Source organism: Notechis scutatus, chromosome Z, assembly GCF_049901735.1.
Source record: "Notechis scutatus isolate UNSWTSFEM ecotype Mainland chromosome Z, rNotScu1.2, whole genome shotgun sequence".
Taxonomy (NCBI): Eukaryota; Metazoa; Chordata; class Lepidosauria; order Squamata; family Elapidae; genus Notechis; species Notechis scutatus.
The window spans coordinates 104024345-104050277 of record NC_142025.1 but is presented as its reverse complement, the minus strand read 5'-3'; the positions used below and the strand labels follow the sequence as shown (position 1 = coordinate 104050277).

Here is a 25933-nt window from a genome sequence, read left to right as displayed (position 1 = left end):
AAGTCAAGGGCTGTTGAATGACAGGAACTTTGAAAAAATATCCCAGTAGAAGACAGCAGCAAACCATTGGGGTGGAATAGGAATGGCCAACGTCAGTTACATTAATGCATCCAAGTAAGTCATCAAGTGTTCAACCCCAACACAATTTTGCTTTTACTCCTGGGGTATTGTATTAAATACCTAGAAACAAGTTATCTGTTACTCATCCTACTTTCAGAAAGCTGAAATGGATGCAGCTTTTCCAAAAGGGCTTAGGAGCTGCATGCAGTCCTGTACTGTCAAATGACCCATCCAAATCATACAGTATGGAGACCTTTTTCATCCCCATTGCAGTTACAAGTGCAGGACTGTAGGAAAGAAGCTCTCCAAAGACACAAGGTCATTTTCTTCCAATGCTAATACTAAGTGCCTGGATCAGTTAACTCGGGTAAGGACAAAGGGCTAAAACTTCACAAGACAATGATCCCAACTTAGTTTGAGTTCCACCGTCCCTGAAGAGGTCCAATGAGGAATGGACTCTGTTATCTCAATGTTATCAATGAACACAGTATTGTAAAAAGAGGATTTTTCAGTACAGATGTGAACTCAAGGCTTTTTTCCTGGCTTTGGCATGTAACAAATACTGATTTCCAACTCAATTGTTACTGCAGATTTACTATGCACTAAAGAAGAAGCAAGAGGCACTTTATCTTTTCCTTTTACTTAGGGCTAAATAAGTGATTCCCCATCACCACCATCAGCAGGAGCCCAGCATTCAAAAAAAAAGTATCTTTCATGGCCTGCAGGGTGTGTGCCAGTGATTCAGGAATGTCACCAAAAAAGGAGGGGCTCGAAGTGTCTTTTTTAGTTTTTTTTCAAGAGACTTCCAAAGCAAAACACGGGTTAACCCTTTTAGACATTGAACATGTTACCTACTTTAATAAAAGAATCCAATATGATAATAATCCCATTTTCCCTGCACTCTAGGGTACAGCTGATTTCTGTGTGAAATGCTTGTCTGTTTGGGACTGAAACTTGCCTAGTGCAGCAAAATTCATCCTGACAAAAATACCAGGAAGCCGCCATTCCTTATATTTGAAGAGTATTAGACGGGGGGTATGGCAGGTGAAGAAGCAAATAAAATTGGAGAGGGATGGAATGTCCAGAACTTTTAGCTATCACTGCACCCATTAGGCTAGTAGTGAAAGGGCACCAATGCAACCAAACCCACCAGGAACTGAGCATTGAAAAAGGATACAACATTAGAGGCGATATTCACAGATATAATACATGCGCCTTTCACAATCATTGTCCCACCATTTCCCATCATCCGAGCTGAGGGAGACACAATTCTCACGGGTACCACCATTGGGTTGAGTCACCAGATGGTCTCGGTACCAATCAAAGACGGAGACGCGTTGGCCGTTCTCAAAAAGCCACAACCCTTCAGAACGCCGGTCATGGATGCCCACCCAGGATGGCCAGTTGTAGGGCTGAAAAGCATCATAAAGATAGCGGCGCAGGACAGTCAGCTCAGTATCATCTGCTGGCATGGCCAATTGCCCTCCTCTGGCTTCACAAAGTTTTTGGGCTACGTCGTAGGTCTCAAAGTGCTTGAAGATCAGGAAGCATTTAGTTTGTGTGCGCCGGCCCCTCAAGCAACCTGGGTTGGGCAAAGATAGTGATTAGTATTGGTAGCAATAGCACTTAGACTTACATACTTTTCATAGTACTTTGCAGCACTCTCTAATGGGCTTATGGAATCAGCATATTGCCCCCAATAATCTGGGTCCTCATTTTACTGACATCAGAAGGATGAAAGCATAGCCCTAAGTCAACTTTGACCCAATCAGGATCAAACTGGTAGTGGGCAGAGTTAACCTGCAATACTACAGTGTAACCACTGTACCACCATGGCTCTTAGTGGTTTTGTATGCCATCACTAGCTACAGAATGCCTGGAGGTATATAGAATGCAAAGGGCCAGATCCCTGCCCTATGAATTTTATAAAAGTTTGTGAAAAATGTATAAGCAATGATTAATTTATTTGATAGATTTATTTCTTCATAAGGCTTTCTTTTTATTCACACAGAAGCCTGTGAAATAGGTTGGGCAAAGAGGATGACAGACCCCAAGTGACTTTCTGTGGCTGAACCTGTTTTTCCACAATCAATTTTAGTCCAATATTTCACAATTGCATCACAGTACAGTGACATAACAGCAGGGGAATGACCTTGAAAACAGGATTCTTTCTCTTAGTTCTCTCAACTCAACTCATGGCTTATTTCAGCCAATCTTTGGAATAACCTTTCCTTTGATCTTTTTGTCTCAGCAGATAGCAGAGATCATTAAGCCCTGAGCAGTATGTTACGATGTGACTCTTTCAAGTAGGATGTCTGCTTTATGAAAAATAAAATGATGAGCTTTCCCTTTTGGAGGGATTTGGCAACTGAAAACAGCTCTCAGGGTGATCTCCAATTTCCAAAGATTCTGGACAGTCTCCTCTATTCATTGAAGGTTGGAGATCAAAGACATTTATGCTTCTGGAGATTTTCGCTCAGCTTGACCATCTTTGTTGTTGCTGGGATTAATTTCATGGAAACCGCTAGTGCAATTTTCCTCCATCCTGGGCTTTTAAGTGTTGGGTTGTAATTCAGATCCTATAGAACAGTGTTTCTCAGCAACTTCACAATGAGTGAACCTCAACTCCCAGAATTCCCCAGCCAAGATGCTGGCTAGAATTATGGGAATTGAAATTCACACTTCTTAAAATTGCTTAAATTCAAAAACATTGCTATAGAATGATGGGGGAGCAAGACTGATTCTACTCCCCCTTTCCATCCTCACCATCAATGCGTCCAAGTTCTTTCTGATTGTGTGTGGCAACTTCATTAAGAGAGGCCAGTGACTCACTAGTCTGAGCCAGGCCCCCCTTCAATTCAGCCAGATCTTGGGAGAACTGTGACACTCGCACATCCATGTGATAGAATTGCACGTTGAGACGGTGGACCGCTGCCTCGAGACTGTTCAGTCGTGATACTGTTTGTGCATCGAGGAAAGGAGGGAAAAGGGAAGAAAGCAATTATCACTTTTAAGGATTTGAAAACCAGGAGGTATTAGAGTCATCTTACCTAGGGAAGAGAATACATCAGGAGTGAATCAGAATACAGAAATAAGGGAGAGGGACACTAAAGAAAAATGGGCAATAGGAAGAAAGATTAATGAATTTTAGGATCAGATGAGAAATGTTTATGCACTGGATTAAGTCCCAGGCCATGTCCACTTTTCCAGTTCTTTAACAGCCAAATAGATATTTATTAAGGGGAGGGAAAATCACTCTCTGAAACCAACCAAATAATTTTGTTGTACTGTTGGTAATCTATTTTCCCAGATAACATTGGAAAAAGAATGGTTATTCAATAGAATTAGATAAATGGCAGAAATTGTGGGATAAAAATTGTAAGGTAACAATGTCAATGGCCTATAAGGAAAATTTATACAAAATGTTTTACAGGTGGAATTTACTACCAGAGAGGTTGGCAAAGATGTTTGAAAATCTTATCAACTAAATGTTGGAAGTGTAGCAAGATGCCAGATTCATATTATCATATGCAGTGGACATGTCCAAAGGCCAATACTTAGTCCAAAAATATTGGACTAAAATACATACTTGGTTAGAAAAAAATGATAAAATAACATATAGATTTTGAAATCAGATTTTTTTTTTTGCTGGGTATACTACCAGAACAGTGTAATAAAGGGAATACATACCTAATTTTGCATGTAGTAACGGCAGCAAGAATGTGTTTGCACAACAATGGAAAAATGATGAGGTCCCGACATGAAAGTGTAATTGAAAAAATATTAGAATGTGCTGAAATGGATAGATGGACAAGATAAAAGGAAGAAACAATATTTTTTAACATGGGATTTATTTTACCAATGATTAACTAACAAAAACAGAGGTTAGAAACGAAACAGAATCTAAAAAGATTATAAAAATTGGTATTGGAAATTTTGCAAGATGGATAAACTAATAGTATTATGTTGTGATATGTTTATTAAGATTATTACGATGGCTTTGGTTATTGTTGTATCTTTACTTAAAATTAATTGTGCCCAGACTATATGCTGTTCAGATGGACATGGAATTTTTTATGTTCTTTAAAAGGAAAATGTATCAATAAAACATATACTCATGATATTTTTTTAAAGAAAAAAGAGTGTCTATAAAGTGTCTACAATCACCAGCACTAATAAAGCTAAATGATCTTTAAGGAAGCTTTGGACAGCATGATTGAAATTTCTACAAAAATCATATACATAATCAGAAAACGATGAAACCCAATTGCAGTGCAACATATAATACTAAACCTCAGGTTCCAGTAACCTTTAACTGGGTGAAAAGGTGCATCATAGGTCAAAATATTTTGAACCAAAGTAGTGCAAATGGACTAATTTTCAGAATGCATCTAAAGTTTAAGATGCAAGACTCCTATAAAATTGAAATTTGGCAAATTTTATGAAACATTTTATGACATAAAATTATCATAAAGACATAGTAGAAAATATGATAAAACATTTGATGCTTGACTATGCTACACAATTCAACATCTGTTACTTTCAAGGCAGATACATCTTCAAATGTCTCTCTGGTTTTTAAAGAATTTTTCTAGTCCATTGTTGAAGGCATTGAGGAATCTGATAAAAACATATCTCTGAAACTATGGGTCAAGGGGTCACGGGTTGTCTAATACAGCATAAACAGGGGGAGGACATAATAAGAGAAAGTGGCATAAGGACAGCTAGTTACAGGGACTACATTAGCAACTCTTGAATAATTTCAGGCATGTGAATTAACATTTTAGCCTTCCTTCATATAACAATTTAGGCCTCCATTGTAAAATCATTACATGACAAGATTATCAAGTTACAGGTATCCCAGACACATCCATCTAGTTCTTTTGGCAATGATGCCAGAGCAGGTATTGCCTTCTTCCAGGATTCAGGTAGGCCTTGACTTACAACTGTATTTGAGCCTAGAACTATAGTGGTAAGTCATTGAAGTCATAAGATGAAGTATTCATGTGATCAGAAGTGATTCTCTGGTTCTTTATAACTTTTAAAACTCTGTAGTGTTATTAGTGAATACTACAGTTGTTAAGTGAACTTCATGGTCATTAAATGAATGCCATTGTCATTGAGTGACTCAATTCATTTGAAAACCAGAAACTGGCAAAACCTGTTGCAAATTGGAGTAATGTGACCATGGAATACTGCAACCAGTCATAAAGCTGACCTGCCAGATGTCATGTGGCCACAGAGAGGGCAGCACAACCATTTATGATGACTGGGGTGCTTTACAGATTATAAAGTACCCATTTGTGGTCATTGTAACTTTGGTCATAATTGATAATTAAGCAAGGCCCACCGGTATCTTTTTGACTAATTTATTTCTGATGATCCCTCATCCAAATTATAATTGTATCCCTGTTTAACTTTTTAGAGAGCCAGCTAAGTGCTGCCATGTAGCCGGACCAACTCCTTATGTATAAAAAAAATTGCCACTTCACTTACCCCATGATATATTTGTGACCCAATGTGGATGGGAACCTACCCAGAAGTTCCTGTCCTACATTTGTGCAATTTAATGACAAAAGTGTGAGTCTTAGCTCAAAAATTATGGCATATCCTGATTCATAATCCTACATAAATTATATGTGAAAATTGTCTGTACTAATTTGACAGAAATTTTAACAGAAATTGGTCTACTGTTAAGAAAGTGAGGTCCATTTCCCACATAACCAGTGAAATATGCCTTAACTGAGCTATAGATTGTGCTGTGGTCAAATTGTCATTACAGATAGCCCAATTCCAGTTGAGCAGGCAGGCCAGGAAGGTCCATTGGCTAACAAAGGATCCTATCTGATACTTGTATCTATATATACCTCGTTGTGCAATAGGCGAGAAAGAGAAGGCAGTTATAGGACATCCAAGATATGTGAGAGTTCTAGATGCCATGGGGATTTTATCTTGAATATATTGGATAGTTAACAGGAATATAAAAAAAGAGGGGTAGTTGAATACCAAGAGCAGGAGTAAGAGGAGGGGAAAGTCAGTAAAAAAAATGTTCATCCAAATCAGATCCTTCCCTTTGTTCTCTGAGGAAAGGATTGCATTCTCTCTCCAGGGTCAATAATTGACTCCCTCCCCACAGCGTTTCATGTTTTTATAAATGTGCATATTAGATGCAGGATGCCTTTAGTGTCAGAAAATGATTAACCTTTAACTTAAGGAAGGAATAAAGAGCTACAGGGTGTTATCCTTGAATCTTTCCATCTCCTCAACATACATAAATCTAAAATGTGAAAGGTTCCATTCTCAGACAATTTCGTTAAAATGCTTCACTAACTATTGTAATTGGCTTGAAATCAAATCAGGATTAGGACAGATGCAGCACTGGCACCCTAAGTAGCTTAATTTACCAGTTGCTTTTGCAGGAACCTACAGCATGCAGATGAGCTCCCTAGCTATGGGCAGCCCTCAGATTACAGGAGAAAGTCACTACCTCCTCACTTTTTGAACTACACATTTTAAACAAGAATAAGAGGGGTAAAATATATCTGGAATCACAAAGTGGGCTTGCTTGCCAATTTCATTAAGAAGTTCCTTTTTCTCCCCGTAACTTGAGCACTAGTGCAAAATGCAGGGCAACCCAATTCCATGTTTTTTTCTTTCCTTAACTGCATGATTAGGTTGCTATAAGGAATAATGTCTGTGTATTTCCCAGTAGTGCACAAACATAATAAAGGAGCCATTGTTTTTTTTAAAAAATGAGACAGTTGAGGGAGTAGGGAAGACTGAGAGTCTCCAACTTAGACCATTTGTTTAAGGACCATTCAAAGTTACAATGGCGGAAGAAGAAAAATGACCACTGGTCCTCACATTTATGACCATCACAGCATCCCCATGGTGATGGGATCAAAATTTAAGCACTTGGCAACTGGCTTGTATTTGCAATGATTACTGCTTCCGAGGATCATTTGATCTTGCCCTTCGTGATCTTCCCAACCTATTTCCAACAAGCAAAGTCATTGGGATGAGCCAGATTCACTTAATGACCATATGATTCGCTTAATAACTGAAGGAATTTACTTATCAACCATGGCAAAAATAAAGTTTGTAAAATTAGGCATGACTCACTTTAACAACTGCCTTGCTTAGCAATGAAAATTCTGGTCCCAGTTGTGGTTTTAAGTCAGCAACTTACATACCCCAAATCATACCCCATAGACAATTTATTCTATAAACTGTGGGGTCCTTAGTACTCTCTGAGCTTCTTTGTTTTCTTGAAGGCATTTCATTACCAAACTAGGTAACACCATCAGTGTTAGCATGGAGTGAGTTTACTTTCATTTTATATACTAGTGGCTTGTTCTGTCAGTATTTGTGGAAGTGGTCTTGGCAGTTCCTTGATTAGATTGTTGTTTACTGTTAGCTTGTTTGAGTGTTTATTCTGTAAACTACTATACATTAAATGTTCAAATTGGTTGCATTTTTAAAAAAAACTTAAATATTTGATGCACAGTCTTTGAATATTTCAAAGTATGGTAATCTTTTCCCTATTTTTTTAAATAATAAAACATATTTTGATTGGCTTATGTCTTGACTTCTGTTACACCCTGTATATTTAGATTAGGGTTGGAATATTATTGGAATTTAGATTAGGGTTGGATTATTGCAATTAAGTCTCATCTTTCACCATGAAAGGTTTGAGCAGTATAATAGCAAAGAAAGTGATTAATCAGATGAACTATCCCTGCACTTATTCACATATATTTATATAGAAATATACTACACACACACACACACACACACACACACACACACATACACACACACACACATTTATGCTTGGTTTAAGCCTCACAACACACTGAGTCCTGAAGATGTACATTTGGGGATAAAGATCCAGGATCCACTCATAATTACTAGACACTCTTAAATTGATAAACTAAATAAGAGCAAGATAAAACCCAAATTTCATTAATAAAATTAAAATCTTAGTCCACTTATCCATTTTGTTTTAAATGAAAATAATGGTTTGCAGAATATTTCTGGAAGGAAATGGCCACATCCAGGGTCTCATCCTTATACCAAGTCATAATTTGGTCTGCTTGATTTATCCTTAGTAAGTTCATGTCAGGCAATTGTGGTTTCTTCAGTAAACCAAATAAACTCTGCTGATTGTGAAATGTGAAGTTATTCATAAGTTTTGTTAATGTTAAGTGATAGTTACAGTTTTACTAGAATACATCTCAGGGTTCTGCCCTCAATCTTTCTCTCTTCACACACACACACCCAAAAATATGAGGTTGGTGTAGGACAGATCAAGATCCAAATCCCCCCTTATCCATGAAAGCCAATACAACAATTTGGGATATTCACTCTCTTGCTACCTAACTTCAGTGGATTTCTGTAAGAATAATATGGACCAGATAATGGGAACCAGGACAATAGGAATCATACACATTATCTTGAGATTTAAATGAAATTATTTAAATGAAATACAGCAATAATACTAACCTGTCATGTAGAGATGTGGTTAGAAATATTGAGCTAATATTGGTGAAATGCTTGCAAGACTGCAATGTCCTAATTATGTGCTGGGTTCACAATCAATTATTTGTATTTTTAAAAATACAATTGACAGTTGAACACAAAGGTGTGTTCATGGGGTTTCTATCCACCGTGAGTGAAGGCTGAATACATTGTTTTATAAGAAGGCAGTCTCAAACCCTGGAAGGGAGTTTGGGCAGAAATAAAACAGGAGACAATGCCTTTTCTTTGATCATTATATTCTTACAATAATTTTCATTTCAGCTATTAAGTACAGCATTCAGAGTTAAAATTTGCTTCATATACAGCTAAGCATATTGTGTTTTCCCCTTATGTACATGTTATGCTGAAAAATGTACCCTGGATAAGAAATTTATAGAAGCCAGTTTTTTAAAAAAATGAATCTACCATGAGTAATAATCTTCCCTTTCTTTTAAAAAAGAAAAGAAATGAAGAAGAAAAAAACCCTTTAAGTAGCTATATCCACACCCTTTTCATATATTCTGCATGCTCCTTCTTTTAAAAAATTAGAGGCTGATTTAAACCCAACAGAACTCTGAATGTTATTTTTCCTTCTGACAGTGCATATGTGGGGCATGTTGTTAGGGTTACCAGACCTGACCATTAAAAATTGAACAATCTCAAGTTGGCAGAAATGAGATACAGAAAGCAAACTTCCTTGTTTCCATTTAGTGGGGGTTTTGGTAGCTCAGATTTGATAGCTGATGTTTTGTGTGTTTGTGTGCATTGTACAAAGCAAAGGCATAGCATGAACTGAAATGTTGGAAAAGAAGAACGTAACCGCCTTAGCCCTCTTTATTTTGGAATTCAACTCTGTGTTGCTTTCCACACACACACGGATAGACATGAAGAAAGCAGGTGCTGATGACAACTTTAATCACAAATGATTTTTTTTTAAAAAAAAAACCTTTCTTCCCCTTTGTCCCTGGTGAACAGCTATGAGCACAGAGAGAAAGGAAGAAGATAAGCAGTAGACAGTAATACTAACTGAATAGCAAATAACTATATAACTAAGATAAACAGTTAGCTATATAACTAAGAGAAACAGTAAACATTAATAAAGCATCAAACAAAGCAAAGCATGCAAAGCTTGAGGTTCAATCTTCAAGTTCAGCCCTTCTCCGCAGTAGCACAAGCTCAGTGACCGGCCTGGTGTAGAGCTTCCTGGTAAAGGTCTGATGGTCGCAGGAGGAATCTAGTGACCTCACCATCAGGACCTTGACTTTGTGGATAAGTCCATCAGAGCTGGGCATGGTTTGAGACACAAGTCCCATAGGCCACATGTTGCGATGTACATCCTTGTCTTTCAGCAAGACAAGGTCTCTCTCCTCAAGGTTTGGTTCTTTGGTCTTCCATTTACGGTGGTCTTGTAGGGTAGACAGGTACTCTTGCTTCCAACGGTTCCAAAAAGGTGTTGGCAAGCTGTTGAACTTGTCTCCATTGTTGTTTGTACAAGTCCTTAGAATCAAAGTTCCCTAACGGTGTGGGCCAATCACCCGTCTTCTGAGTTAGCAAGGCAGCTGGAGTGAGAATGGTCAGATTCTCAGGGTCTGAAGAGACCGGAACTAAAGGTCGATCATTTATGGTGGCCGTGACTTCTGCCATAAGGGTAGATAGAGTCTCATGTGTCAGTTTAGGTGCTTTCGCCAGCATCGAATCAAGGATCCAAAGAGCTATTCCAATCATGGGTTCCCACGCTCCTCCCATGTGAGATGTGTGGGGAGGATTAAATATCCATGTGCATTTGTTGGCTTTAAGGTAGTCGTCGAGTGGCGAGTCAGGGCAAATGCCGTCTTCAATTTGTAGTTCTTTACAAGCACCCACAAAGTTCGTTCCACAGTCAGATCTGAATACCTTGACTGGGCCTCTGTGGGCTTGAAATCTTCTCAGGGCATTGATGAAGCAAGAGGCGTCCATAGATTCGATGACTTCGATATGGACCGCTCAGATACTGAGGCACGTGAAGAGTACTGCCCATTGTTTGCTGTTAGGTTGACCGCCCCTGATCCGTTGTGCATGCACAGACCAAGGGCTGAATACATTGAGGCCTACATTGATGAATGGTGGTTTGGAGCTCAGGCGCTCGGGTGGTAGGTCAGCCATCATCTGGTGTCAAGTCTGGCCTCGTTGCTTGCGACAATGGAAGCAAGACTGCAGAACAGTTGAAATACATCTTTTGGTGCCTACGATCCAGAGTCCACTCGCTCTGGGGGCATCTTCTGTGAAGTGGAGACCTTGATGATGGATTAGTTCATGGTGTTATTGTACTAACAGCCTCGTTACATGATGGTTAGCTGGAAGGATGATGGGGTGCTTGCTGGGTGAGACCATTTCTGCTTTGTGTAGGCGACCTACTTACAGTACCTCCTGTTCGTCAAGGTAAGGATTCAGTCTCAGAAGTGGACTGGATTGTGGAATGGGCTTCCCTGCACTCAGGCATCCGTATTCTGATGGATATGCGTCTTGTTGCACACTTCTCAATATTCGTCTCTCAGCATGAGTGTAGTGGTCTGGGAAGTATGACTTGAAGCCTTTCTGATGACCAAGGAGATGGACAACTGTGCGGATGAGCACAGTTATTCCCAGTACGAGAGGTTTCCATCAGGAGAAGCGTTCAAAGCAAGCAGGTTTTAAAGGGCCTATCTTCTCACGTTGGAAGGTCGTTGCTAGGCAGACGACTGGAGGGACGACCAGTTCTACCTTCTTGACTAGGGGTTGAATGTCTCCATCATTATCTGGATCTAGGAGTTGATACAAATAGGGTTTTTCCAGCTCCAAGGCATCTGTACACCACAAGAACTTGGGGCCTGTGAGCCAGGTAGAAGTTGACAACTGGGATGCAGGAATAGACCTTGTCGCATGATCTGCAGGGTTCTGATCTGTTGGAACATACCGCCACTGCGCTGATTTAGAAGATCTCCTGATCCGCTCAACTCTGTTGCTCACATAGATGTATAAACGTCTACTCTCGTTGTAGATATAACTCAGTACCACTCTGCTGTCTGTATGGAAGGTGGTGGTCTAAGGGAAGATCTATCATCTTTGTTATTATGTCTGATAATTCTGCTGCCAGCGCAGCTCCGCAAAGTTCCAGCCATGGTATAGTATGACCTTTTTGCGGTGCTAGTTTTGCCTTTCCCACGACGAATCCGACATATACGTTGCTCTCCCCGCTGTAGACTTTGAGGTATGCCATGGCGGCTACTGCCTTTGTTGAGGCATCTGAAAAACATGTAGTTCCTTTCTGTGTGCCATGGAGGGCGAGATGGGAACATACATGTGATGTAGGTGAACATCTTGGAGACAGCAGAGAGAGTTGCACCATGACTCCCATTCTTGCTTCTGATCTGGTGGGAGTGGTGCATCCCAATCTTTGGTATTTTTGGAGACCGTGCACAGTAGGATTCTGCCTTGAATGGTAACAGGAGTGCAAACCCTAGAGGATCGAACAGGCTGTTAACTGTCAATAATACCCCTCTCCTCGGGAAGCCGGTCTTTAGGGCTGGGGTTTTGAAGATGAAGAGGTCTTTCTTCAAGTCCCAACACAAGCCGAGACTGTGTTGAATGAAGGGGGCGTCACTGGCGAAATCAAGGTGTTGCAATCCCTTGGCATGGTCCTTGGGACTAAAGGCCTTTAGAACTTCTTCACTATTGGACGCTATCTTGTGTAGCTTGAGGTGGGCCATTCCTAGCATTTGCTGTGTATTCTTCAAGAGGTCTATGGCCTCCGCTGGGGTAGCTACAGATTTCAAACTGTCGTCTACGTAGAAGTCGTGTTCTACAAAGCGTTGAGCTTCTGCTCCATATTCGTCTCTTCCCTCACGAGCAGTACATTGGAGACTGTAGTTCGCGATTGCAGGGGAGGAGCCATTGCCAAATACATGCACCTCATTCGGTATTCTGAGATCCTTTGGTTATGTTGATCATCACTGAACCACAGGAAATGGAGATAGTTATGGTGATGTTCTCATACGAGGAAGGAATAGAGCTGTATCACATTTCAATTTTTTACAATTCTGAGGCAGCAAACTCACAAAACTGATATATAACCTTAAAAGGGACTTAGCATTTTTTTAAGAAAAAATCAATCCCACTCAGAAACCATGAGAAATGTCTGTCTCTGCTGTGCTCAATGGTCCATTTTGTTGTGCTGCTCTACCTGTTGCCCTCACCCAGCAGTTAAACTAACACAAAAAGAGCAAAACCACTTCAAATCAGTGGTGGGATTCAAATATTGTGGCCACCGGTTTGGTGGGCGTGGTTTGGTGGGCACGCTTTGCGCGCGTGCACACACTTTGCGTGCACACATGTGCCAAATGCACACTTTGTACAGGCGCAGAGGCATTTGCGCAGGCGCAGAGGCATTCGAACTGGGATCTGCACAATCCTGGTCACTTCAGCAGCTGCCGTGCGCCGCTATTCTGTGCCACACACAGTGGCTGTGCTTCAAATTCAGCGGATAAAGGTGAGTATGGGAGTCTGGGCAGATGGATGGGCCCAACAGCAAAGCAGTGGAGAGAACCGGTTCAGTCACCACTGCTCATCGCTCCTACCGGCTCTCCAGAACCGGGCAGAACCGGGCAAATACCACCACTGCTTCAAATGTCTCATTTCTGGCATAAGGAAAACTGCAACTGATCTGAATATTAAAATCAAGCTTGTTTATAAAGGGCAAGAAAACAATTATTACATTTCAGACAGGAAGGATAGGACAGGCCTCAATGTTTATTTCTTCTGGTGAAAGTTTCAGCTGGAAAATGGGAGTTAGATTGGTAAAAATCATCCCTGCTTTTTGGCATCAATTGCTTTTATCTACAGCTTTTTCTCATGGCTTTTATAAACCCTGTGGAGGCTATACTGTAAACATACGTTTTAAGAGTTGGAACCAGTGATGGGAAAAGGAGTTTGGGGAGAAGATGAAAGCTTGTGGTGGGGAAAAAATTAAGCACCTGTTCTCCATTGACAATCCATGCTGACAGAAACAGCCTTCTGGGTTTTGCCTTCCAATATGTTATTATAATGAGGAGAGTTCTGTCTTTTGAACACGTACCTTGTCAAACCATTTGCACTTTTAGCCTATGATGTCTGAGATCATGCCCAGCTGGAAGATCTGAGTGTATTAGCCACAGCCAGTCTAGGATCTTGGGGCTTGTAGAATTCCTTGGGGTGCGAATAGCATTCAAACATAATAAAACATTTGAACTACAAAACAGAAACGTAGAAAATGCCTGTAATTTAGATAAAGTACATCACTTTATGTTGCAGGCTGAATTGAGACAGCAGACGTTAAAGACATCTAGAACTGCCATGGATCAGAAAGTGGATGGCATCTGTATGAGTTGTTCATCTACTGAGCAAGAGAGCCTCATCCCTACTTTTGCTGAAGTGAGCACCCACAGATATCTCTTCTTCAAGCTCATCTACAAGCACAAGAACTTGCACTTTTATTCTATCAGTCTGGGATTATTTCACAGATGTTTAGAGTCAGAAGGGGACTTTGAGGATATCCAGTCCAACCTTTGTTCAAGACCATGATGTTGCGTCTGCAGTGTCAGAAAAAGATGGTTGCTCTGAACCAGTTACTCAATTTAACTCCATTCATCTCAGCTCAGCTCAGCTCAACTACTTTCCTTATCTTAGGTATGGAGATTCATTACCTGCTGATGAATTGTTTCAAGCAGCATTATTATTAAGAAAGGTTTTCTGGAGTTTAATTGAAATTTGCTTTTTTTATTTACCATTTCTACCATTTGTTTTTGCCCTACTATCCAGAGCAGTTTCTCAAGCTTTGCTCAAACTCCCAGAATACACCAGCCAGTATTTCTTGCTATTTCACCACTGGCTGGGAAATTCTGGTATTTGAAGTCCACACAGCTTAAAATTGCCAAACTTGAGCAAGTACTTGAGCAGTACATATGTTTCATCTTCTACAGAACAATCATTAGGACAGTTGAAGACTGCTATCATGTAGCCTCTTAATTTTGACCCTTAATCGTCTCTTGTCCAGGTAAACATGTCTTTCACGAACCTTTATATAGACTTGCTTCATGACAACTGTTCTGTCTATATTACAGAAAGAATTCATGGTACATGATATTATACTCTTTTAAAGAAATATTTTCCCTTTTGTACTTGTTTTGTGTATCAATGTGGTACTTGCAAGTACTTGCTTTGTGTAGCAATATAGCAACACAACTATGCATAATTGCCCTTAAAATAAAGTCAGATCTCCCTCAACTTATATTTAATGCTATGGATAGATCCAGTTTTCTTGATAACCATATGGAAGTGGGCGGTCCCTGTCTTAATAAAGTTGTAGGTTATCAGTCCAGCTTCTAATCTTCTCTATTACTCTGTTGATTTTCACCCAATTTATTGTAGTTCAGGAAAAACTCTGAAATGGCAACTTAATCTCATACTTTCTTTGCAGGTGTGATTTGTGGTATGTTATCCATACATTTTATTTTGAAACAAATGCTTTTGTATAACTGAAACTAATTTGCCAGTGTGTTTAAAAGAAAGCAAAATGATATGGCAATAATTTCCTGAAACTACAATGCTGTACTATGCTCCGCTGTATTTAAAATCAACAACCCAGCAGAGCAGGACAGATAGACATCAGTTACTGGAAATGTTTTTAGAGGAATCTGAAACAGCAATATGACCTTCTGTTTCTCCTGATTCCTAGCATGTTTGTCCTAACAAGAATGAAGTACACTCAACCTTCAAGTGTCTCTCAGGAATTACAGCCATTGCCATGCTATATATTGATGTGTGCTGCTTGATTGCATTAAAAATACAGAAGATGCTATGTTGTTCTTCTGCATGCTGCCAACCAAGTTGCAATTGCATTTCTAAAAAAAGAAACACCAGCATGGCAGCATGTCTGAAACAAAAGGGTTTCAGTGCACACTCTGTTCAAATGGCGAGGAAAAAAGATAATGGAATACTATCACACTCCTGCCTTTCTCATTAATCATCACAGGCATTTTTTGCTGGTTCCTTGAAACAAGCAAATCTTATTCCTAGAGAGATATCAAAACTCTTGACTACTGTTGTGATTTTGAACCTAGAGAGGTGCAGGCTCATTGGGCAATAAATGGCCCAAAGCTCAGGGTTTTTTGTAAAGTGAAAGAAGGAATGATTGTAGATTTACTATTGCTTCCAAGGCAAAACCAAAAATTCAAGATCTATGCAATCCCTGATTTGAACAAAATGTTATTGGCACATATGCCTGAGGACAAGGAAGAAACCAGAAAGTGATGGTTTTGAAAAATATCAATTCATCATTTGGAAACATAAGACAAATGCAAGGAGAAGCTTGAGAAAGTAGATGTGTTTAGTTACTCATAATAGCTGCTAAGGGAAGGCATAGTAGCAGTTCTCACATCAGTTCATGGTTCAGCTGAGATGCAAAGCCAGCTCTCTTTGGAATAAATCCAGTGATTCTGCAGAGGATGCTTAAATAAATAATACTGTACAATCTCCTATTTAATAAAAAGAAAAAGCTCACATTGAAGTTAAGCAATTATAGAACTGCATTTCCCAACATGATGCTATCCAGTTATTTCAGACAGGAGGGCAACTGCTGTACTTCCATCCTGCAATACTGTAGTCTTGCCAAGGATGAGAGGAGCCATTACAGTCAAAGTCCACCCCAATCAGGAATGAGATTGTTCTGAAGACCTGTCAGAGTCTGCCTTTGCACCAACCTGGCAACTTTGCTATGTTTCCACAACACCACCTCTCTCTGGCAGCCATGCTGGTTTTCTTCTAATCCAGCTATGGTGCATTTCAAACCTCAGAATAACCTTCTTATGATTGGCAATGCTGGAGCTCTGCAGGGCTTGGGAGCGAGCCATGTTCTGATTTATAGCAAGTGTGGCCTGATCTCACCAGCCACCTCCAATCTTGAGCCTCTCCAGTCTACAACTTCTGTTAACTTAAAGGATGTGGATCAAACTCCAAAATTAGATGTGGCCAGGTTCTCTTCTGGGAGAGGATTTCAAAACTTTTAAAAATAAAATGGGTATCTTAACAACCACAACATTTGAAGAATAATTTGCCCCATGGATTTCCCAGACCCAAAAAGTTGCAACAAATAAGGTGCAGATATTTAGACTTACCTATGCTGAAAGGGTTTTGGGTGCCATAGAAGGGATGGTGATGGCGCAGGAACAAGAGGAAGGGACAAAAAGGTCAAAGGTGAAGTTAAAGAAGGGGTGGGACTTAATCATATGGTTGCAGCTGTTGCCTTGACTTTTTTGCCTGCCCTCTGCAGACACCCCTGCTAGTGAGTCATCTGTAATCTCTCACCCGTACTTTTTCATTTTGCTCCAATAAATATCAACAGGGACTTTTACAGTATTAACAAATCCAGTCTCCAATCTTTGAACCAGTTTTACAAGCTGTACACAAAATGTTCAGGTATATAAACAATGGTTATCAAACTCTTGACTCATCCTATTTCCCATCTCTGAGATCAAATGAAATATTCTGCAGCCCACCATTCAAACTACCATATACAATAGTCAAATCCATATCCATGGCTATAACCACCAAGGAAAGCATTTGGTTGCAAAACATGCAACCGTCAATGAGCACTGTTTCCAGCGATAATTTCTTGATACTCAGGCAGCTTTTTATTATACCAACAATTAAGGTGTACTTTTCTTTAAAAAAATACAATAGCCCATTCCTCAATCCCTTGATTTCTTTGTGTTGCAGGACTAAGGAGAAATTATTGCATCAGCAACTGTACTAACTCAGGAAGCACAGCACTGTTTGAATCATGATTGTTGCATTCTCTGATTGGCTGACTAATAAGAACACTGATTTGTGGTGATTTCTGCCTTTATCAATGCTCCATGTTGACTCTGAAGGTGAAACTTTGCTGGATTACAGGTAGTCCTCAATTTACAACCATTTGTAATTACAATGGCATTGAACAAAGTGTCATATGACCTGTCCTGGCATTTACATCCCTTGCAACATCCCCAGGATTACATGACAAAAATATGGGTGCTTGGCAGTATCCTGGGTTCATGTGTTCACCATCTGAGGCCTTTCCAACTGGCTTCAAGAGGGGAAGCTGGATTTTGCTTACTAACTGCGTGGCAAACTTAATAACTGCAGTGATTCATTTAACAACTTTGTAAAAAACATCATAAAATGGGTTTGACTTACTTAACTATTATCTTCTTAGCAACAGAAATTTTGGATCTAATTGTGGTCATAAGTTTAGGACAACCTGTATATAAAGCCGACAAGCTACAGTGAATGGTACTTGCGACTGCAATGCAATGGTACAGCATATACTAGGCCTCATTATTCCCATTATCTTTCATTTCCCTCCTCGTTTTCCATTTCTATCTTTGATAGTTAATCAAGTTTCTATAAGCCCCAAGCATGGTTCAACCAAGCCATCTTGAGACCTGTGTTTTGGAGAATTTTCCACTTCAAAGTTTCCTGTAATTCTTCAAATCTCAGAGTACCCCAAATGTACTGATAATGTTCTCTTATTTCTGAATGGGCACTGTTTTGGTTGCCTGGCAACTGCCCTTTCTGCTTCACATGTAAAATAACGGAAATCATTCTGCTCTTAAACATGGAAGTTCCATTTCAGTGCCACAGTGTATAGGATTTATATTCCATTAACATATGCCATCATCTTTCAAAAGCAGGAGAGAAACCTGTTGCATCCTCTGGGACAAAATGCACTAAATATTCCCTTTGAAAGAAAGGATGTCGTCTTAGACAAGGGAGGTGGCCTCACTGCTAAGCATTACTCACACACATAAGTGAAACTATCCTCTTCCTCCGATGGGGCTGCTGTAGATGCCAGCCCTGGCTGGGTGGGCTGCACAACCTGTTCTTCAACTTCTTCCTTCTTGGTCTCTCCATCCAGCTTCTCCTTGCCATCTGGTTCCTTCACTTCGGTCAATACCACCTCCTGGGCAACCTCCTGGTCAGTCATTTCGGACAACTCCAAGACTTCTTGCAAATGCTTCAGAAACAAGATCCACAAAAAAAGTTACAGAAGTAATTTTGGAAATCCAGCAAGGGCACAAGGTAAAGCTGGTTGCTGGGAGGAGGACAAGGTAAAGATGGCTGTCTCTCAACTTGTGTATTCTGTTTATTCCAAACACACACACACACACACACACACACACACACACCATTCCTTCCCTCCCCTTCTCTCCCCCTCCCCCTCTCCAGCCTTTTTGCTCTCTTTCCCAAATACAGTCATGGGAGGTGGGCGGAACAGAACAGAAGGGAAAAAAACTCCAGGAAAAAATCCAGAGTTTGTTTTTCCTTTTTTTAACAATATTTTTTTATTTCTTTTGGGTCACTGTTCAGACTTAGTGGGAGGGGAGGGGAGAGAGGGGAAGGGGAGAGGAAAGGAAAGGAAAGGAAAGGAAAGAGAAAGAGGGGGAAATCTCCTCCAATTTGGGGAGGGAATCTTCATACCGCTAGGATTTACATGCTCTAACATGAAACATATACTTCCATATTTTAACACAAAATTCTAATTAATAATATTTGCAATTGATACAGCCATTCTTCTATTGATTGATTCAGTTTTTTAGCTCTAAAGTTCTATTTAAAAAAAGACAGACTGGCACCAGGGTACATATTTGAATTCACATCCAATATTCGTTGCTATTTTGCAATTACCATTCTTCTGTTACCGTAGCTCTGATCGTACTATTTGCTTTCTACAACTTGGTTGTTTTTTTTTTAATTAAAAATATCTCTTTGCTGTACGTTATTTTTTTTTCATAACTAACTAAATCATATTTCTGCACAATGAAAGACACATTGATGTTAGGAAAAAATGGGCCTTACTTACACCCAGGAGAAATTAGACTTATTAACTGCTGTCAGGCCATATGCTAATATAGTGAAGATCAAAAAAAAAAGTATGAGATGGGGTTGGCATTGTCGGTTAGCTTCCATCTCCCCTCCTAGAAAACAACTGCCTAAAACCAGTTATCTTTTCAAGTTAGGCCAATATCTAGGGCAATTTTTCTCAACCTGGACAACTTTAAGATGTATGTGGACCAACACATGCTGTTTGGGGAATTTTGAGAGTGGAAGTCCATATATCTTAAAATTCCAAGGTTGAGAAATTTTGATCTGGACCAGTGACAGCGAATCTTTTAGGCTTGATGTGTCAAAAATTTGAAAAATGCTTAACATGGCTGCTAGAATATTCCTCCTCACACACACACACCCCTCCCACACAAAAAAGAAACAATTCTTTAGATGTGTATTTATAATTCAAAACACTTCTTGTTCACCAAACACAAAAGATGATGTCATTTGATCATCGATAGTGCTCTCATTTTGGAGCCTGAATTTGCAGATATCCTCAGCCCTTGTGCCTTGAAAATGAGCTTTTGCTGTGCATACAACTGTCTCCTGAAGCAGTGAGAAGATGGCTGAACTGTGCAGCTGCCATGTTCCTATCACATTTGCAAGTTGCTCTCTCTTTCATGTCACCACCAATCACAGTTCTGAAATTGATAGATCACATGCTGATATGGATGGTGAGAATCCATTTTAAGCTTTGGGGGAGGGGTGCAGGTTTGCATATTTCTTGTATTTGCTTCTTTCAGTTTCTTTGGTAACTTGAACAGGAAAAATAGTTCTTGTCAGGTTTTGGTGAACGCTGCCATGTAGCCCATAACTTCATGGCATGCCACTTTTGACATGCATTTCAGGCAATTGCCATCACTGATTTTGAAGATCAAAAAAAATTGAAGCTTTTGCTTTTCTTCTTTGTATTCTTTCCAGTGTTTCAGAGCTTGTTACTTTTATCCTGTCCAATCAACTTTACTTTTTCATTTTCTTTTTCGTATTAACTATAAAAAGGAATGTAAGATGGGTCTTGGGGCTCTCTCTTTCCATAGGGAGATCCCACTTTATCAGGGTACCCTAATAAGCTGCTTCTAAATGATCTTCCGACTTGGTTGCGTATTGGAAAAATAAACCAAGGCAGAACCTACGACCAGATTTGGCTATCAATTAGGTACACATTTTTAATCAATTATTTGACATGTGTGTGCGCGCTTATTTTTTATATAGGGAGTCCACACAAAAATTAACGTGACCCATCCTCCCCCCCCCCATACTTTATAGGGGGCATCTACAATCTTGACTTTGTTATCAATAAATGTCAACATGACAATATAACTATCTGATTGAAGCCTGGCCCATTATATAGTCCTGTTAAAAAGGCTTGGCTTTGACTGGACACTCAGAACTGCCATTGTGAGGTTTTCATCCTCCCAACTGAGTTCTGGATGTAGTTGCTTCCTAAACTTCTATGTGGGTTAAGTTGTTAAATTTGTACTATCCGTTCTTGAGTGTGGATGTAGCCCTCCTTCCCTTTTACCTTAAATCTAGGTAAGGCAGAACAAGAGATACCCCTTCTTTCGTGGTTGTTGTTTACAAGTAGTTTTGGAGTATGTGGTACTACTACTGTATAAACCAATGCCAGCAGAACAATTAATAAATGCATTTTATTTTAGTAAATGCGACAAAATAGACAGTTGGGGATTAGATAGCTGAACCAAATTATACCACACAGTATACAAGTACCAGAAATCAATCAATCAAACAGACAAACTTAGAAACAGGGATAACCATGGGAATGAAGGCAAATCTACAGAGCAGAATCAAACAATGCTGAAAATTTAAAAAAATCCTGACGCTTTTGCTTATATTTTTTCCTGCCAAATCTGTACTTTTAATTCTAGTACTTTCAGAACTTAGTACCAGGAAAAATCTGCTCCTTCAGCTTTTCCTACTACTCTCAGGAATCCACTGCCAATTTTGACTGGAAAAAAGAAACTTCTACCAGCCTCCTCTAGCCTGGAAAGGGACAGTAGCTTTTGCAGAAATACTTGTTTTCTAAAAAGAAAAATATTATTTATCTAGTCTTGCATATAACCTGAAGCCCATCCCATCTACTATCAGTATTATCACCTCCATCTACTACCAGTGTTTCTCAAACTTGATAACTTTAAGATGTGTGAATCTTAATTCCCATCTGGCTGGGAAACTAAAGTCCAGGGTTTCTTAAAATTGTTAATTTTAGGAAACACTGCATTACATTATTTAACTTCTCTCTATGCATTTCTGCTATTGATTTATGTAGCAACATAGAGCTGCATTATTTACAAATTTTAAAATGTGGTTAGAAACCACACCTTGCAGTGTGTCAAGCACTGGACTATTTTCCAATTTTTGCTTTGCCAAGCAGGGACCTAAACAGAAAACTGATGCACAATGCTCATGACTATGGTCCTTTTACTTTTTATGTTGTCAATTGTGGAAACATGGAGTACTATGATTTAAAAACTTAATAGATGCATTCAGTATATCATAAGTTTAAAATTCACCCAGTTAAAAGTGCTAGGTATTTAAACAATTGTATTTGTTCTGTAATAAAACAATAAGCCTAGCATCAAAAAATAAATGCAAAAGACTGCAAAAAATTTTTAAATTATTTAAACAGGACTCAAAGATCCAGAATTTATTCTCATTTTCAGCCAGTGAATGGAATGAACATTGTGGCATCTATCAGTGAGCAATCAAGACGTGGTCTTGTTCATGTGAAAACACCTTTCTAAAAAGAAAAGGGATCAAAATGCCCTTCCTTTAAACATTACAGCTTAGTAGGCAAGCAAATTGGTTCCTCTAATTGAGAGAGAGGGCGGAAGGGAGAAAGAGATATATATATTTTATACACCCACACCCAGATTCATTTATATACTCACACTTCCCTACATACATACACTTATCTATATTAGACAACCTGTGACTTGTTGATCATATTCTGAGCAAAAGGTCATGCAATCTTATGAACCAGAATGGGCGTTAAATTTATATTATGTATTGCTATTAGTTTGATTTTAAAATTAACCTTGATTCCAAAATTATCATGGCGTAATGCTAAAGTAGGAGCAACTTCTGACTTCCTCCTGGCTAACTGGTGGTGCAAACAAACAATCAAAAGAATGTTAGTAATATATAGGTATAGCCAACTCCAGGTGGCAAACATACCTTATAATTCAACCTTCTATTTTCCACAGAACAATAATTGTGATGTGAGTTGGACTGAGAGAGACCAACCAGCTCAAAGTCACCCAGTTGGTTTTCATGCTTAAGTGAGATCTCCTTGATAGTTGATAAATAGTCTCTTGGTTTCTAGGCCAACATCTTTAAAAGTTGTTGAACTGAGTAATCTGAACTCAAGTTCTAAGATTCTACCCCAAATTTCTGCAAAGGTATGTAAGGTACGGTAATTTTATTGAGATCTAATTTGATATAATGATTAAAAGCACCAAATTAGAAACAGATAGACTGTGAGTTCTAGGCCCATTTTCAGCATGAAGCCAGCTGGAAAACCTTGAGCCAGTCACTTTCTCTAATCTCTAGAAAGGAGACAATTTATCCAGGGAGTCAGCAGGAATCAATGTGGACTGAAGGTGCACCCACATACCCACACATACCTCAGATTAACACACACGCACACACAAAGCACTGCGATAGAGAGAATTGTAATAGGAAAATACTAACAAAGAAGAACTAAGATAGAATTAAAAGAATTGTAAAGAAAAGTATGGCGTGATTTCCTGATGCAATGTAAATGAATATATTACTTGACACACATATTGCTATCATATTTCCACAAGTATACACATACCTAATAGAAAACAAGCAAATGCTTTTGGTCTGTTAAGAATGAAGAAAATCCTTCTTACAGTGTTATGATGATAACAAGGTGGAAAAAAGCCTGACCATATTACTAAACTATTTGAGAGGAGAACCTAGGCTACTATCATTAGAAACTTGGCATAGTCTCTTCAATCCCAGTCCACTGATGCTCTCCCAAGTTTCTACTTCCTCTTTCTTGTTGCCGTAGATACTATACATCCACCCTCACCAAAAATATAGTCAGTGGTACTTGTGGCAATATTTTTATTTGTGTGTGCCTATATGCAGTGTGGAAATAACAATGAAGTTACAACATAGTTTAAATATGGTCATCTAGGGAAGAGATAAATGAGGTTTGTGCTTGTGAATCTATCTATATTACAGATGGCAAAAAGAATAGAATTGTATCCAGTGTTTACATAAATGTTAGAAATGTTAGCTTTTGTTTATTCAGATTTCAATATAAAAATCTTTGGGCTGCAGCTTTGCAGTTGGGCACATTGTTAGCACGCATCAAATACAGATTAAGAATTCTCAAAAAGGATAAACTAATATTCTGTTATCACATGTGGAGGAGGAATCAAAATCATAGTTTTACTTCAGGTTTTGGATGATGGGACCCTAAAAATATTTCACATGGAGCCTTCTACACCCAATCAGATTTCAAAGAGCTTTGATAACTTGGCTAATGTACCTGGCCTGCATACCTAGTTTTGATAAAGGCAGCAATAATGCTACATTTTTCCAGGCATGAGCCACCGTTTTAATCCTTTGCATTGTTTCTGACAAAACATGACATTTTTCTGTGATTTACCTATGGTTAAGTGAGCTGCCTAAATCTGAGTACTATCATTTCTGGTTTAGAGTGACCAAAATTTAAGGCCAATATCTACTCATGATCTTGTTCACATTTGCCAAAAATGATGGCACCTCTGGCTTGAGATAAGGTACTTAATTATAGGAGAGCTGTAATATGTGGATATGCAGCTACAAAAAACTTACATTGATATGCATTTGTATAAGCACTGCTTTAGAAATATATGACATTGAAAAGCATGTGCCCTCTCTTTTCATGGGCTCTAGTTTTAATTTTCTTCCAAAATAAAATTCTTTGTATGAGAGGGAGGGAGGGAAGGAGGAAGGGAAGGTTGGCTAGATTCCTCTGTTCGCAACCCAAGCACCTACACTCCTTGTCTGCCAATATTCTCAACCTGCTGGCCTCAAAATGTACAGAGATTATGACTCAAAGAAAGGCTAGAAATTGTGTGAGGACCCCAGTTTAGAAGAATCTGCTTCAGGCTCTTCTCTTGTTTCCTTGGCTCCCTGCTATATCAATGTGATTTCGAATATTGTTAATAGGCTTTTCTTAGTTTTTCCTTGCCAAAGAATAGCACGTCACAAGGACTGATTCAGGTTTAAAGAGGTACTTGTCAAATTGCTTGGCCAGAATTTAAGTCTGAAAGAGGAGATTCATTAGCCACCATTTCACACATGTAGGAAAGGAAACAAAAGACCTGCAAATTCCAATTTTTTTTCCTGATAAAAGTTGGGAAAAAACATAACTGGAGGAGCTGGAGAGACAGGATGCCTGTTCCTGTTGCCAGATATTATAGTAAAGTGTAACTTGCTAGGAGGGAAAGTCTGTTACATAAAATGGCTGCATGAATTTTGTAAGACTATTGCCAAGCAAAGATGAGAAAGATCTTTATGCCAGAGTCGGCCAAGTTTATTTTAGGACTACTTGGTTCTTCTTAATTTCAGTGCAGAATCTCCTGGGATGGTTCAATGACTTCTAAATCATTCTTTTCTCTTTTTTGGGTGTAACACGTATTTAAGCTACTTACAAAGCAACTCAAGATTCACTCTTTCTAGCAAGCAAGGAAGCATCTTTGATTGGCCCAAGAAGCTGCCTAATTATTAGGTAAACAGCCCCGCTGATGTCAGAGATCCCAGGGCAAACACAATGTTTTTCTCACCTTGAGCATCAGAGCTTTTCGTTCTTCTTCGGAGCTGAGTTCATCTCCTTGTCCCTGACCTGCACCCAGCTGTGTCCCCAGGAGCAGCAGCTGCATCAGAGTCCAAAGTTCCATGGTGTTTCCTTCTCTGCACAGATCTGTCCAAACGGTGGAAGAGGACACCAATTCTCTTGAATTTGCAGATATGAGGAAAGAATGAGTCTTCTTTTTTATCCTGGAATTCACTGCTGTCTGCCCACTCAGGCGTTGGGGCAGAAATGAGGGAGGAACAAAGCTTCAGCCATCCTGAACTGGAATGTCTAATCTGATCCAGATGTGAGAATATGAAGCCAAAACCTCACCCACACTGAACCTCAGCTCAGAACTGCCTGTGGGTTGTCACCTGGCCAGCTTAAATTTAAATTTTTCCGTTTCGTGGAATGTAACTATATGATGGCTGTTATGGCAATGATGATGATGACATCGAGGATTCAAGGAGAGCTAATCTCTGTGACATATTTACATACGAAATAATGTTATATATAAATGTAAACAATGCATTTCAGTTGGAAGATGCTGCATCTAATTAAAGAAAGACAGTCAATTTTACCTAGTAATTTGTAAAGGAACAG

General features: G+C 39.3%; 1 protein-coding gene across 1 annotated transcript; it reads right to left on the bottom strand.

Moving 5' to 3' along the window:
* Positions 1–681: 681 nt before the first annotated feature.
* CLEC11A (C-type lectin domain containing 11A) lies at positions 682–25623 on the bottom strand. Its single transcript, XM_026669514.2, has 4 exons — positions 25323–25623; positions 18412–18625; positions 2827–3018; positions 682–1642 (listed from the first exon to the last, which is right to left on the bottom strand). Exons 1-4 carry the CDS (start codon positions 25434–25436, stop codon positions 1242–1244), a joined length of 921 nt encoding a protein of 306 aa, XP_026525299.1. The 5' UTR covers positions 25437–25623; the 3' UTR covers positions 682–1241.
* Positions 25624–25933: the final 310 nt, after the last annotated feature.